The 16,341-nt window shown below is 41.5% G+C and overlaps 1 protein-coding gene across 1 annotated transcript in view; it reads left to right on the forward strand.

Annotated features, from left to right (window-relative positions):
- The first annotated feature begins 334 nt into the window (after nucleotides 1-334).
- Nucleotides 335-16,341, forward strand: part of LOC149467843 (lateral signaling target protein 2 homolog) — a 67,326-nt gene continuing 51,319 nt past the window's right edge. Inside the window, exon 1 of the mRNA XM_089671146.1 lies at nucleotides 335-433. Within this exon, the coding sequence (XP_089527272.1) occupies nucleotides 389-433 (45 nt within the window). The 5' untranslated portion in view covers nucleotides 335-388. The remainder of the gene's footprint in view (nucleotides 434-16,341) is intronic.

The raw sequence follows: 16,341 nt of genomic DNA on the forward strand, positions 1-16,341 counted from the left end.
CAGCAAAATCATATGATTAAAGTCTTCCTGATGCACATCGTATTGTACTGAAACCACATGAGAGGAGCTCCAGAGACCACACGATGCACTAGCGATCATCTGGCTGCAGCTCCTAGCAGACCAGTGTAGTGACAGCAGCGCTGCCTACTGGCCGCCCAGTGTAGTGACAGCAGCGCTGCCTACTGGCCGCCAAGTGTAGTGACAGCAGCGCTCCCTGCAGACCGCCCAGTGTAGTGACAGCAGCGCTCCTAGGTCTGCCCTGACGTCACTCGGCAGTCATTGTTTGAACAGGTGAGGGAGGAGAGAGGTGTGGGAGTGTAGACAAGTACTGACGCTGGGACTTCTCTCCCACAGACACTCAGCACGGAGCAGGAGGAGCTGCTGCTACATGATGTTACCCTCTGTGGTTAGAAGGTGGCTGAACAGACCAAAGGTAGGAAACAAGTCAGCTGTCTATTGTGAGCCATGCTGTGATCCTTTCTGTTATCTGTGATTACACCTTCAGCCTTTGTAGGCATGGGTGTCCATTAATGACACTTGTGACTGTTAATAGAGGGATAGGACAACTGCCCATGATCTGTAGATCTTGGGACTGGAGATGTGACATGGAAAAAGTTAATGAGTTCTCCTACTCCTCACCTGCTGAACCTGTTGAAGGAATGTGAAGTGTACAATGGACCCATCCCATGTGGACTGTATGTAGAGAACAGAAAAGGAGTCGCTCACAAGCAAACTGCTTTGTTCCTATGAAGCCCAGGCATGAGCAGGGGGTGACAGACAGCCTGGGGGAAACCAGATCTCATGATCCCAGGTCTTTCTGTTTGTTGACTCTGAAAGTTCATTTGTTTGTGTCAAAGTTTTTCTTTGTTTTGCCTTATGGCTTTCCCATGTGATGTCCTAATGTATAATGCATGGATTTACCTTTTTTCTTTATATCAACACAGCCAGAAAGGAATGTCAACTTGTTGCATACATACCAGATCAATACAAATATATCATTGCAGTAGATCTGATTAGATCAGCCTTTCTACCCCAGAGGAACTCTCCAAGACTTTTGTACAGATTTTCGGAACTAAACGCTACTAAAACGCCCCCAACAGCTTTTTTTTTTCTTTGACCTCTACATGTACTGTAAAAATGTCAATAAAACACTAACACTCCTCAACTGCATTTTTTTTTTTTTTTTTTTTTTTTTTTTTATCCAGTGTTTCGTATAAACACAGCCAGAAAGAAACGTCAACTTGTTGCATACATACCAGATCAATACAAATATATCATTACAGTAGATCTGATTAGATCAGCCTTTCTACTCCAGAGGAGCTCTCTAACACCCCAGTTACATCAAAGCCAATTTTGAAATTGTGCGACTTACAGTGAAATCACACGATTTCAAAGTCGGGTGACTTGTCCATTTGAGGTGCGATTTGCAAGACATCTGATACAGATGTCTATGCAAATCGCACCAAAAGTAGTGCATGTACTACTTTAGAAATCGGTGCGGCTCCGAAGTTGGATCCGCACCGAAATTATTATTTTTTTCGTCTCCACTGTATAAACTCTACTAAACAGCTAACGTTCCTGAATGCTTCTAAAACACTCTTAACAGCGTTTTTTATTTTTTATTTTTAGGCTCCATGCACACTAGCGCTTTTTTAAGCTCCTAGAAGTTAACATTTTTTTTCCCTGTTCCTAGAAGCTAAATAGTGTTATCCTATGTGTCCATGTACACGACTTTAGGCTATTGGCATTTTTTGAGATTCAGCTGCTAGGAGCAGAAGAAAATAATTATTAGAACGTTTTTCTAGTATAAAAAAATGCCAAATGCTACTAACAGCTTGTTTTGTCCTTCCTTCTTTTTATTTTTTGTCTACATGTACTGTAAAAATGCTAACGCTCCTAAAATGCTATTACTAGCGTTTTCTATCCAGCATTTTTTCCAGTTTTCTTTTTTAGCTTAAAAAAACCTGCTAGTGTGGATGGAGCCTCAGCATATTATTTTTTTTTTCTGCTCCTAGAAGTTAAATGGTGTTATCCGATGTTTACATGCACACTATTTTAGGCTATTCGCATTTTTTTGAGCTTCAGTGGAAAAATGCTAACACTCCTAGACATTTCTGAACGCTACTAAAAAAAACGCTATTACCAGTGTTTCTTTTTTTTGTTTATCCAGCATTTTTCCCAGCGTTTTTTGAGTTTAAAAAATATGCTATTGTGTATGGAGCCTTATACTTTTCAGGTCTTGGGGAACCCCTGCTAGTGGCAACCCTTGCTGCTGTGATATATTGCCTCCTTACTATCTTTTTTACTCTGTAAATGCATCACAGCAACTACATGCAACATGGATCAGCAGCCTGTTATACCTCACCCACCCTACAAGTTTAATGGCCAATTCACACTGCTTGACCGTTGCGGTAAAATGCATGTATATTTTCATCCATTTTTGTCGCGTTTTACTGATTACTCGCTGGCATCCGGTGATTGCTGAGTGTTGCCTACGGGGGAGAGAACTGCATGTAAACAGTACAGTTCTCTCCCCTGTCAGCACCTGCATACTACTTTGTATGGCTCTACATAGCAGATAATGTGAAACAGTTAACCCTTTGATTGCCCCAGATGTTAACCCCTTCCTGCCCAGTGCCATTAGTAGTGTCAGTGCTTTTTATTAGGTGTCACTGGGGATGTCCGTTCACCCCAGTGTTAGAATGCCCGCTGCAGTCCTTGCTATAAGTCACTGCTGCCAGTACTAGTAAAAAAAAAAAAAAAAAATTCCAGTCTATATATCGCCACTTGAGAATGCTATAACCTTCACCTAAACCAATTAATTTACACGTGTTGGGATTTTTTAAAAATTATTTTAGCAAAGACATGTAGCAGAATACATTTTGGCCTAAATTTGCCAGATTTTTTATTGGACGTTTTTAATAGTAAAAACAAATTTTTTTTTTTCAAAATTGTCAGTCTTTTTCTGTTTATAGCGCAAAAAATAAAAACCGCACAGGCAATCAACTAACACCGTAAGATAGCTCTATTTGTGGGGAAAAAAGGACATAAATTTCATTTGGATGCAGCGTTGCATGACCGCACAATTGTCAGTTAAAGTAATGCAGCACCGTAGCGCAAAAAATATCCTGGTCAGGAAGGGGGGTAAGTCTTTAGGATGGCACGTGGTTAATTTGTATGGATATCCACACAGAATATTGTTTATTTTTATTGGTGTTTAATCCTACCTAAAAGCAAAATAGAATAAATGAATGAAAACCGCAGAATACCCAGGAGGTGGAAAGAGTCAGGATTGGTTTTAATCAAAAGGTGAAAATATTTAGTATGCTGTTACAACAAGAATCCACAGGTGATGCATAGGATGATACAAGCATTAGCCAATAGGCATGTGTTGCAATACAAAGGACGTAATCACATAATTAGACTGAAAAAGACAAATGTCATACAAGTTCATCTTCCACAAAGCTGTGGAAGGCAAAAGCAGGATCAGCAGACAAATATGATTTTCAATCCACAGAGAAGTAAAAAAATCTGCTCTGATACAATCAGATTAATGTTCCGGATCCAAATGTTTGTATAACCATTGATTAGCTATGAAGTAATGCCCCGAACCCTTTTCTCATCTCTTGGATTCATTTTGAAGCTATAACCACCTCTGGTAGAAGCTTTGACCAGTAAAAGGGAACCTGTTGCGAGAAAAGCATGGAGGCTGCCGCTGCCGATCTTTTCTTTTGGCAATGCTATTTTCCTGGCAGTCATGCTTTTACTGGGTTTAGTACTTACTGAGTCAGTTATGCAGTGCAAGTTTTCATGTAAGGAGTTCTGATTTTCCTCTCTTCGCTGTTTGCATGCTTGTTCTAGGTTGGTGACTCAGAAATTACTGAAGTAAGTGGATCCGCATGCTTACCAGGCAGCTAGCATTTTCCAAAAGCAGCATTAACCACTTCCTGACCAACTTATAGCAGATATACTGCTACAGGGCAGCACGGGTGCACAAAATCACGTGTGTATATATACGTGATTTCGCATTTCTGGATAGGGGGCACATGCCCTACCTGTGCCGCCATTTGCGGCCGTGCTGTCATTCACTGGGTCCCGGCTGGTGATTGCCAAGCATCTCTGATGGGGAGAACTGTTTGTAAACAAAACAGTTCTCCCTGTCAGCTCGTACACACTGCTTTTGGATGGCTGTGCACAGCCATGCAAAGCAGTGTGGTTGCTGTGAAGCACAAACACATCGCCCCCTAGTAAAACACACTCAGCACAGTTAACCCTTTGATAGCCCCTCATGTTAACCTGTTCCTGCCCAGTGCCATTAGTATAGTGTCAGTGATTTTTATTAGCACTGATCACTGTATGTATGTCACTGGGGATATCATTGACACCAAGTCAGTTTCCCCCCAGTGTCAGAATGCCCGCTGCAGTGCCGCTATAAGTCTCTGATTGCCGCCATTACTAGTTAAAAAAAAAAAAAAAATTCCAGTATCTATACCAGCCTTTGTAAAAGTTATAATTTTCACGTAAACCAATTTTAATTTACCTGTAGAGGGATTTTATTTTAGCAAAGACATGTAGCAGAATACATTTTGGCCTAAATTTCTAACAAATTTTTTATTTTTTTTTGGTTTATAGCGCAAAAAGTAAACACCACACAGGCAATCAAATGCCACCGAAAGAAAGCTCAATTCGTGGGGAAAAATGAAGTAAATTTCAGTTGGGTGCAGCGTTGCATGATCGTTCAATTGTCAGTTAAAGTAACGCAGCGCCGTAACGCAAAAAATGGCCTGGTCAGGAAGAGGGGGGGGGGGTAAATCCTCTGGAGGGCAAGTGGTTAAAGTATAACTAAAGGCAAAAGTTTTTTTTTTTCTTATTTTTGGGGCAGGAAATGAAGATAAATCTCGTTAATGGGGACAGATGGCAAAAATAATCTGACACTGATTATAGCCCTCCCTTACTCTATCCAAAATGAAAAAAAAATTGCCTTTTTAGTTTTACTTTAAAAGGTAAGTTCACCTTTTGGAACATGTTCCACCAGTTTTTAGGGTGAAATGTTCCCATAGCTGCAGCCACACCTGCCGTCCCCCTCCCTCTGACAGATGGTACAGGAAGAAGTTTCCTCGTACTATCTGTCAGATCTGAAAACATCGCGGCCGTGCCGGGCTCCAACCACATGACTCATTTACAGTGCCTACAAGTCCCAGCAGCCTTAGTGACTTTGGGCTTGTAGATTTCAGTGAATTACCACGGTGCTGTGGAACGAGCATATATTCTGACAGGTCTGCAGGAGACCTGCATGGCATCAGAGATTTACTTGTCACTGGTGCAATGCTTTCCAGGCTCCTGTAGACATGAAACCTTCGATGAGATGGCTGCATTGGTGTTTGTTTTTTGTTAGGCTTTCTTTTCACCTGGTGATCAGTCCAGTAATGCACTTCCTGTCTTATTCTAGGTTCACACCTATGTGTTTTCCGTTCTGTTTTGCAGAAATTCACCGCAGTCCATTTAACATGATTTCCTATGGGACAGGTTCACATGTCCGAGTTTTCACCTGGTGCATTTTTTGGAAAGGGTCAGTGACTTTTTTAAATGCAAGTTGCGTTTTTGGTTTTATAGACTTCAATGGACGCTGCAGAAAAACATGTAGTGCATTTTTGATGTGTTTTATTCTGCCTAGTAACAAGTTAGGGGGGGGGGGGGGGGGGACTGCATTAAAAAAAATGCAAGTGCAAAATGCTAAACACACCGCAAAAAGCACTGCAGAAATGGATCAAATGCAAACTGCACAGGTGTGAACCTAGCCTTAAGGTGTCTCCACTCTGGAAGGAGGAGCAACAGAGTTATTATTATTATTATACAGGATTTATATAGCACCAACAGTTTGCTCAGTGCTTTACAATATAACAGGAGACAATACAGCAACAATACAGTTCAATACAAGAGGGATAGGAGAGCCCTGCTCCTTGGAGCTTACAATCTAGGAGGGAGGGGCTTACACTGTAAGAGGTCTTTAGGGCTTATTTACACTAGCGGTTATGGGGGGGGGGGGCAGTAAAAACCTGAAGTTGAGCCATACTTTTACCACCACCAACTGCTACCCCCTTTAGCTGCAGAGGCAGCGGTCGGGTGAGTGCACGTTTTCTTGTGACAGGAAGTATACCCCCTATCGTATTTGGCAGGTGCAGCACCCATCGAGCCACGCCTATTCAAGTGAATGGGACTGCTCTACAAGTGTCCCACAACAATGTGCAGTGCAGGGTTCAAGGAGGTAAAGCAGGCAGTGAGGAGGCGATAAAACATCTCCTCCCTGCCTATCAAATGTTCTCAGAAGCAGATCAAATGTATATCACCCTTCAGAGAGCAAAGCTAGTGTGAACAAGCTCTGTCTGTGGAGAGCTATCGGATTTAGATGGACTTGACTTTCACATTGAAGCTGAGCTCTAACTAACATGTTTTAATCAGTTACAGGAAGGTTTTTTTTTTTTTTCCTTTTTCGGTAAGGGCTCATGTACACAGGGTGTTTGGGAAAACTCTTCAGAATGATGGAAATTGATTGCTGGAAAATGTAGGTTAAAAAATGTCAGTTTAGCCACGCTTGCATACCGCGTTTATGTGCGTGTGCGTTCAGAAGCGGTTTTTAAAGATAACCTCAGGAGACCTTCCCAAATGCCCAGATTGCACTAAAAAATAGTAAATAACTATTTCAGACATTTTGAGAGGAATAGAGGGAGCAGAAGCAGAGAGAGCAGTATGTTTTGATATTACCTGTCTTTTCTGGTTGTAATCACTATGGATCCCATTATGAGCTTAATGCAGCACGTTCTACCATTTTTTTTTTCCTTCACGCGAAACCTGCAACTGACTGTGCTGATATGCTAGTTCCATTTGAATACATAGAAAACACTTTGCATGCATTTCTGATGATGAAAAAAGGCTCTGGACACCATCTGGATATTGAACAGTTAAAAAAACAATTCTAAACGCGGTTAACCGCGTTTACATGCATTTGGCATTTGAAATGCCGGTAAAATCTACTCCTGAACGCAAGTTTGGTGCGTTAAAAAAACACTGTAAACTCAACTGCCTGTAAACGACGATGTGTAGATGGAAACCTAGGAAAACATTAGGGGGAGTTCAGGGGCTGCTGAAAAAACAGCTGAACAGCTCCTGAACGTCAGTTTAGCAGCTGCAGTGTACATGAACCCTAAAAGTTTGGGTTTAATACCAGAACAGTGACACACTCACATTATTATTATATATATTTTTTTTTTTTTACAGCAAATGATTAGAGAAAAACAAGGGTTTCCTTTGCTGATTTTCTTGTGACATTAACTGGTTACACTCAGGCTAAGAAACTGTAGGTGTATCTGAACACAGGGAGGCTGGAACTGTTACCACAGCAATATTTATTTGCAGCCTAGGTGATAGGATGGTAGTTTGGGTGGAAATTATTTGCAAACAATTTAATTTTGCCATGAACAATGTGGGGGCACTTTTTACACTATTGCCACGCAGTAATGCATATCGGGCAATGTGGTATCATTCATTCAAAGGGCACCCTGGTGCATACTGCCAATATAGCAATGTACTTTTGCAGTGTGCTGCGCTGTCATAAATACTACATGCACCTTTTTTTGTGCATTAGCCCATGCAAATAAATGAGATGCCCTAAGCAACACAGATTATTGCAGTATATAAATGGGCCTTTGGGGGTCCTTTTCAGATGAGCCTTATGATCACATCCGCCTGTCGGTTTTTCAGGTGGATCTGAACAGAAGCTTGTTTGTTTAGTCTATAGGTGGGCGGATGTAAATGTATGTGGATCCGCCAACATCAGACTACCTCCAAGTCTGTCTAGGTCAGGTGTTTTTTTTTTTTTTTTTCCCCGGACATAACTGTGACAGATCTTATGAAAATGGATGTAAACAGATGCACTTCTGTTTACATCTGCCTGCCCATAGACCTAACATGGGTCTGATGCAGGACATAAAAAGTGAAAGGTCACAGATGTGAGAAAAGTGACATCCATTCCGTTCTGCTCCAGTTCAGCAGGGGATCTGTTCACTGGTTCCTAGCCAATCAAAATTGACACTGTTCATGTGAAAGGGCCTGCTGTGTATACAGTCTTGGTATACTGATGGTAAAATCTCATTTAATCAGTCACCTTGACCGGGATACATTTTTTAATTTGGGATACTTTTTTTTTTTTTTTTTTATCCCCTACATTCTTATATTCACCTTTTGGCAGGGCTTCATAGTTCCCACTCATCAATGCAAAAGGGAATGTTCACTGGCAAACCAGGATGTTCTGCTACTTGTCATTAGATCTTAATCTGGTTCTTGCTGTGATTGGAATAGAAAATGAAGAGATGTTATGTTGTGTGTGTGGTTTTGTTTTTTTTGTTTTTTTTGTTTGTTTTTTTATTTAACTATTGTCAGTGTCCTTGATGGAGAGTTTCTGCCTGACTTCATGTCCCAGAGACCACTATCACCAGGACTGGAAGTGAGAGGGGTAAAAGATGACATCAGTAATAACCCAACAATAGGTTCTAAACCTGGCCATAGACATCCGTGAACAATATCTTTGATCATAAGCTCGAACGAGCAGGGCCCTCTGAATCTACCTGCATTAATTTGTATTGTAGCTGTACTGTCTGCCCTTATGTTGTAAAGTGTTGCGTAAACTGTTGGCGCTATATAAATCCTGTGTAATAGGATTTTGAATGCATGATGTCTTTTGGCTCAGCTACTGTCCTGAAAAGGAACCTGTGGATGCAAGAATATTCCTGTAGGCCAAGGGGCTCCAAACTTCCTAAATAGGCTGGTTTACTGTCTTTAAAGCTGGCCATAGATGAAACTGAATCTTGAACGGTTCAGCTGATTTTTTTTTTTTTTGCATGTGATTACTGCAGGTGGCTATAGCCGCTAGTAGTGATCATTGCGTTTTGCCGACAAGGAAAGGTTCCCTGCCTGCAAAATACAATGGTGCTGCGGGAGCAATTTACCCATCAACCTCCTCATTGACCCACCTAATCGCAGGCTATCCCCTCTTCAGTCTATTGTGAATTCTGCTGCCATACTCATCCACCTTACTAACCGTTCTGTATCTGCCCCCCCTCTCTGCCAGTCCCACTGGCTTCCCATTGCCTAACGGATAAAATTCAAAACATTAACAATAACGTATAAAGCCATTTATAAGTCTGCACCAAATTACATCACCGATCTTGTCTCTAAATATCACCCAAACCGTACTCTCTGCTCCTTGCAAGACCTCCTACTCTCTAGCTCCCTTGTCTCCTCCTCCCATGCTTGTCTCCAGGACTTTTCCAGAGCTTCCCCCATCCTCTGGAACTCTCTACCCCAATTTATCAGACTATCGCCTACTCTGCTCACTTTTAGGCGATCTCTGAAAACCTATTTCTTCAGGGAAGCCTATCCTGCCCTCAGCTAATAATGGAATCTTCTACTCTTCCAACCAGTCCATCCCCCACAGTTACTACCTTTTGTACCACTAGCCCCTCCCTCCTAGATTGTAAGCTCCCAGGATCAGGCCCTCCTATCCCTTTTGTATTGAACTGTATTGTTGCTGTATTGTCTCCCGTTATATTGTAAAGCACTGAGCAAACTGTTGGCGCAATATAAATCCTGAATAATAATCGTCATCAACAGTGATTGCATTGATGGGGAAATCAAGCAATTTTCTTTTCCTCCACCCACGGTGGAAGGAAAGAACATTGGTATAATCTTTTGACTTACTTTATACTTTAGTGGGGCTGGACTGTGGCTAGTAAGAGTAGAAAATGTCCAATTGTCAGTGTGAGTAAACAATACCTGGGGCTTGGTGGTCAGTGAGAGTAAAACAATTAGCATTTGTCAATAGCAGGAGGAATAATGCCCCATCATTGGTATCCCAAGAAGGAACTATGTCCCATTATTGGTACCAGTAGGAGACATTGTATTTATTTATTACAGGTACTTGTATAGCACCATCAATTTTACACAGTCCTTTTACATATATATTGTAAATCAGTCTCTGCCCTCAAGGAGTGTACAATCCAAGGTCCCTAATTCACATGCGCATACTAGGGCCAATTTAGACAGAAGACAAATGATGCCCCATTATTGGTGTTAGCAGGAATAATAGTGGCCCATTGTTGGTGTTAGTAGGAGAAATTATGCCTCACTGTTGGTGTCAATGGGAGGAATTATGCCTGGCTATTAGTTTATGTGAGAGGAATAGTGTCACAAGGGTTTGAGAAAGTCAGAGTGCATTCAGCCTACAGGCTACAGTTTGAAGGCAGTGGAGGAGGATGGGGGTCCTGATAATGAGCTTCTTACAGACTGAAAAGTAGCAACTGGGCAAGGTGTCCATTAAGGCTACGTTCACACTAGCCTTGTTTGCTAGCTGCAGAAAGGCGTTTGGGAAGCGTTTTTACTGCTTCCCAAATGCCTCGGACAATTCTGCCCATTGCAGCACATGGTGCTGTTCTAACGGGAGTGGTAGCGTCGTGGCACAGCAAAACAGACGCCTCTGGTCGAGTCAGGAGGCGTTGAAGCCTCCTACTCTAGTCTATGGTGCCGCTCCGCAAACGCCCGGCCAGCGTTTGCGACGCGGTTGCGGGGCATTTGCGGAGCGGTAACAACATTCAAACTTCATTATAGGCAGTTGTGGGGTGTTTTTATTGCTCGGCAACCGCCGCTGAACCGCGCAACGCTCGCCAAACGCTATAGGGGCGTGTGGCAAGAGTTGGTAAAACAGTCAAATGTGAACGAGCCCTTAAAGTTGTGTATACAGAAAAGGAAATATGGGAAATCTTCCCAATGGGTGATATAAAAAAAAATCTGGCTGGGGTTTTACCTATTCTGTATCCAAAATAGTAAGAGTTTTGAATTTAAAGTTACAATCTTTGACCCTGCAAAGACTGCTTATCTTGAGTACACAGGTTCTGTTTGCCAGCACTGGTTATGTTAGTAGGACATTTCACAGTTATAATTATACCAGCAATTAATCACTGGATAGTAGTGGCAGTTCTCGGTTGCCCAGTTACATTATCATATCCAGGTTGCAGTTACTTCCTCCAGTTGGGAATAACTAGCCAATGTAAAGAATGTTCCCGATGTGCAAAGGGGAATGTTTACTTAGATAGGCATTTATTACTGCCCTAGGAACCTTTTTCTATCTGTCTCTTTTCAGAGAGATCAGCTGGTAGTAACTGTTTTACGCAGTATTAATTTCCTCACTCCGAATCTGTCCATTCCAGCTATTTCATTTGATGCTTGGGCCTTAAGAACGCCTGCCCTAAACTTAGTATCCAATAGCCACCAAGAAGATTTAATTTGCAAATTTTTTTAAATATTGATACACAAGGCACTCATGGTAAGGTTACTTTTATACTGATCCGTAGCAATTTGTATCGCATTTTGCGGCTTGTTTTTATACAGGACATGTGACTCAAAAACCTCACCAAAAATGCAAGATGTGCATTATTTTGTGTTTTTGCCTCGTTCTCCATTGATTTCAATGGGGAGGTGCGTTTTTTTTTTTCAACACACCAAACCTGCACCAAAAATTCAGCAAGCAGGATTTTACAAAGTGCAACTGACCTGCAACGGATCAGTGTGAATTGCTCCATAGGATTACATGGTCACACTGTTTTTTCTTCCGCTTTTCTTAAATGCAAAAGCGGAAGAAAAACGGATCAGCGTGAAAGCAGCCTTAAGCCTAAGCTCTTGCAGGTTTGGGTGACATGCTTCCCACTTCCCCATCAGCACATACAAGTTTTTCTCTTACTAATCCTTTTACCCCCCATTAACACTTGAACATGAGCCCTTTCAGGCAATATTGAAGTGTTTCAAGCTGCAGGCATTTTTGTTTTGACCAATGAAAAGCAGTATTATCTGTGATTTCATGTTTTTTGTTTTTTTTCTTGTCTGCTTTCTGTTTTTTCTGTGTGGTGTTGTGGTATCTTGTGCTGTTGGAGCTCCTGAACCATGTCCTCTATACTTTTTTTTTTTTTTTTTTTTTGTTCAAAAGCCTTCTGCTTCTTGCTGTATTGAGCATCACTGGGGACGTCTGGTTTTCACCAACAGGTGAAAGTCATCCAGCACTGATACTCTTGAATCCTTAATTTTGCTCACCTACCTGATGTTTCTAGGAGAAGGAGACCAGTTGTCAGGTGCAAAAATGCGCTAAAACACCTGTTGTGAAATTTTGAAGTGCCCCCGTTGTAGTCCAGGCCAAAAATGCACAATTCTTGCCGATGCTCAAGTGTGAACCTGAATCTGACTAAATTTGTTCCATATATGGCCAGCTTACAATTTCACTGGCTGCATGCTTATTCCAAATCGGAGATTCATTAGGTCATGAAGATGGAAACAAGATGACATCTATAAAGCCTGTGCCCAAAAACTTAAAGTAATATAAAGTTGTTTTTTTTTTTGTTCTTTGTTTTTTTCTTTTCAGGTCCCTTGTTGTGCTTTTTGCACCTCCCAGCCCACCGAGTGCTTCCACAGCAAGCCACTTGCTGTGGGGGCACTCACACATGCTTACTCCTGAGCCCTGCTCTGTGTGTACATGAGATGCACAGAGCAGCGGTCGGACCCACTTCTGCTACTTTTTCACTGGCTGTGATTGACAGCAGCAGGGGCCAATGAGGGGCAGGAGCTGGTAGAGCCACTGCTCTTGTACACATTGCTAGATCGGGGTCAGGCTCAGGTATGTATTTAGGGGGGCTGCAGGGGAGGCTGCATGCAGAAGGGTTTTTTTTACCCTTTTTTGTATAGAATTCAGTAATATTAAAAAAAAACAAAACCTTCTGCCTTTACAACCACTTTAACAGCAATAACTACTCCTGTAACTCTCCCATCACCCAGTCCATACTTTTATTCGCAATGCAATCGTGCAGAAATCACAGAACAAAGGATAAAGTGTTCTCAGGCAATTGGGAATATTCCTTTCACAATGCCTGATTTGGGAGGGGGGGGGGGGGTCTACAGCAAAGTCAGGGCACTCAGTTTGGAAGTTGCTATAGGGCCCGGCAGATCACACAGTTGCCAAGGAGACTAGCCTTGATGTGTCAGCATTGTGCCTGACCCTCTTAACTTTTGTACTGTCATTTTTACAGATGTTTGCGCTCTGTGATTAGGCAAGGAATGGCTAATCTTTTTTTATTTAGATGTTTGCATAGTTATCTTAACTGAAAATGATTGCTGACTTGATCATTGGAGTTGTGACCTAGACTTCCAACTTTTAACAGAAAACTGCCACACCAACTGCTAGTCTGCTAATGGCACATACAGCTAATTAAAGAAAGGCTTTTTTTTTTTTTTTTTCTCTTTCCTGGATTGAGTGGAGAGAAATTAGGACACCTGGTCATGTTATGTTTGTGTCTGTGTCCCTGTTAAGAGGCTCTCACCCTCTGTTTGTTTTGATTCCCATTTTCACTGATAGTGAAAGAAAAATTTGGGTTGCCACCAGTACAGGAACGGGAAAAAAAAAATCTATCGGTTAGGAAATTTTTGGTGACAACCACAGATTCCCTCATTTCGAAGGGACTACCTTTCACTCCCTGTTCTGGCTATGGGATAGGAAGTGAAAGAAAACCTTCCCAACAGGACACAAATGGCAAATAACTGTCAGGTGTTATAACGTCCCTTAAAGCTAGGTTTACACCTAAGCAGTTTGCGTTTGATCCGTTTCTGCAGTGCGTTTTTGCTTTGCGTTTTTGATACGTTTTTGAGTGTTTTTTTTTTTTTGTTTTTTTTTTCTTGTTGCTAGGCAGATTTAAAACACAAAATGTGGCAAAAACACACTACATGCTTTTCTGCACACGTGTGTATGTGTTAAAAAAAAAAAATATATAAGTACTTAAGCCAACTGAGGGTTTAATGTCGGTTTTTTTTTTTTTTTTAATTTTTTGGTTTCATGTAAACAGTTTAGATTCCTAAAACTCCTGGCAGTAAACACAATGAGTACTAACTTATTAGAATGTTTCACAAGCGTAAACTTGATCTATTGTAAACTACTCCAATGCATGTTGTATGCCTAGAACACTTTCTCTGTGTATATAAGCTGTTTCTTGTTTGGCTTTTCCAGACTGTCATATTTGTCTTTAGCAATATAATAACCTTTGCCACAAATGATTTGGCAACTAATTAACCAAGTTGCCTGGTTCATCATGGTATTTCCTGACACTTTCGCAACAAAGGTCCTTTTTTATTTTGATACTTGTCTCATCTGAAAATCAGGATGTGTGAATTGATTTCATGTGCACGGTAATTTGTGCTCTTGATGGTTTGTTTATTTTACTATATTTGGCCTTTCAGGCCAGAAGTAGGTTATATATGATCCTTTATAATTTTTCGTAGCAATAAAGCACATTATTTTTACTCTAGGTGTGTGTGTTTTAAAAGCATTAGTGGTGTGCGTGTTAAAAGCATTATATATGTATCTTCTGGGACTGTTTTGGGAGAGAAAAAAGACTGAGGAATTAAACTGATTGCAAAGGGTTGTGTGTTGGTTTTGTTTTTTTTAAATCACAAACGTCCTACTTACCTGCTTGCTATGGAGGCACTCCTGCAGGCTTACACCCGAGCCACGCTCTGTGTGTGCTCAGCCCAACTCCCTGCTTTTTCCTCACGGGCTGTGATAGACAGCAGAAGGAGCCAATGGCTCCTGACGCTGCTTTCATATCTATTGAGGAGAAAGAAGAGCCGCTGCTCTTGGGCATTTTCAACGGATTCAGATTGGGTTCAGGTAAGCATAAGGGGGGGGGGGGGGGGGGCGGGACAGAACACAGGTTTTTTACCAGAGTGCATTAGGGTAAAAAAAACACTTTCTTTATTGTACATTACAGGACACAGAGCAGGCTATAATCACTACTATCTGGATAATGCGCCACGTATAGGTGAATGGACCCTAGCAGACCAACCTCTCATACAGCAAGTACCTCCAGTTTTTTATTTTTTATTTTTTCCCCCCCAGTGTCTGAAGGTAATGGTCATGGATATTAAGCTCTACATATGAATAATACTGGTCCCAGGATGGTTCTTGGGAATCAAGGGGCTGTTTGGTCGGATCCATTTAGTGATGACTGAAGTCCTAAAATGCTACTCAAGCCTTGTGCATGGGCATTCAGTGAGGTTTTGTCTGTAATGCGATCCGTTTTTGTGCTGGACCCTGTGTTAAAGAACCCTGTGCATTTTAAGATGACCAAGGTGCTTCTGGCAGGGTGCTGTACCGGAGTGGACCCCAAAAAATTAGGGGGACCTAGTCCTTGAAGGTCGTTGGGTGACATGGCCTGCTGTGATGGGTGAAGATTGTGTTGTCTGGTCATTGACAGTACCCTATAATGGGAATGTTAAGTGAAGACCCCCTGTTTTTTAAATGTAAAAAAAAAAAATAATTATATTTTATTTTTAATGTATTATTGGTGACCTTTTCAGGGGCAGTCTTAATTTCTCTTATAATGTGATTGATTATACAGTATGCATCATTATTGATTGGGCAGCAACACTTATGAGGTACCAGTAACCACAAGCCTTATAGTCTTGGCCACTAGGGGGCGTCGAGGTGAGCCTGCTCCGGGTATGCTGGTATCTGCTTACATGTGACCTTTTTCCTTCTAGCTTTATGGAGAACAAATTTGGCAGGCTTCCTAGCTGTGCTGAGCATTCAAGACATTCGCCGTAGCTTGGGGGAGCGCGGGAGCGCCTAGGGTCCCCTTAGGAGCACGGTAGCAACTGGAAGATGCTGGCGACCATTTTACTTAAGGAAAACCTTTCCATGTGTGCGGTTCTCCTGGGGATACCAGCAAGGGACACAGAGCAGGCTATCATCTGGTGGCATCAATAGATGGCAATTAAGGCAATTTTATTCCTTGGTGGCTCCATACAGATCAATCTACACTTTGGACAGCATGTAATGAGTATATATACAATGCAAGGACTTCAATATTTGCATGGAATCTTTTTTTTCATTTACTGTTACATATTGTATTTTAGAAAGTGACCTACGTCACCACTTCTCTGCATCTTACCCCTGATGAAAGAATTTGAGATGTTCTGAAAAGCGTTGGGTATCTTGCTGTTTTTACTGAAACCAAATTGCTTCCCCATCGTCCAAGGGGGGATATGTGTCCATATGTTTTGTATCCACTTGTTCAGTGTGTAAGATGCACTCAGCCACTATATTGAGTTTTAACTTCTTTTATCTCTTTATTATATAATGTCTTAACATTTTGTAATTAATAAAACTCTGGGTTTTTTATACATATATGGAGTTGCCTAAAAAGGCTCATATATATATATATTTTTTTTTGGGGGGATCATTTCAATAGAGCCTGC

Source organism: Staurois parvus, unplaced genomic scaffold (assembly GCF_062004578.1).
Source record: "Staurois parvus isolate SC_StPar_1 unplaced genomic scaffold, SC_StPar_1.0 ptg000099l, whole genome shotgun sequence".
NCBI classification, from domain to species: domain Eukaryota; kingdom Metazoa; phylum Chordata; class Amphibia; order Anura; family Ranidae; genus Staurois; species Staurois parvus.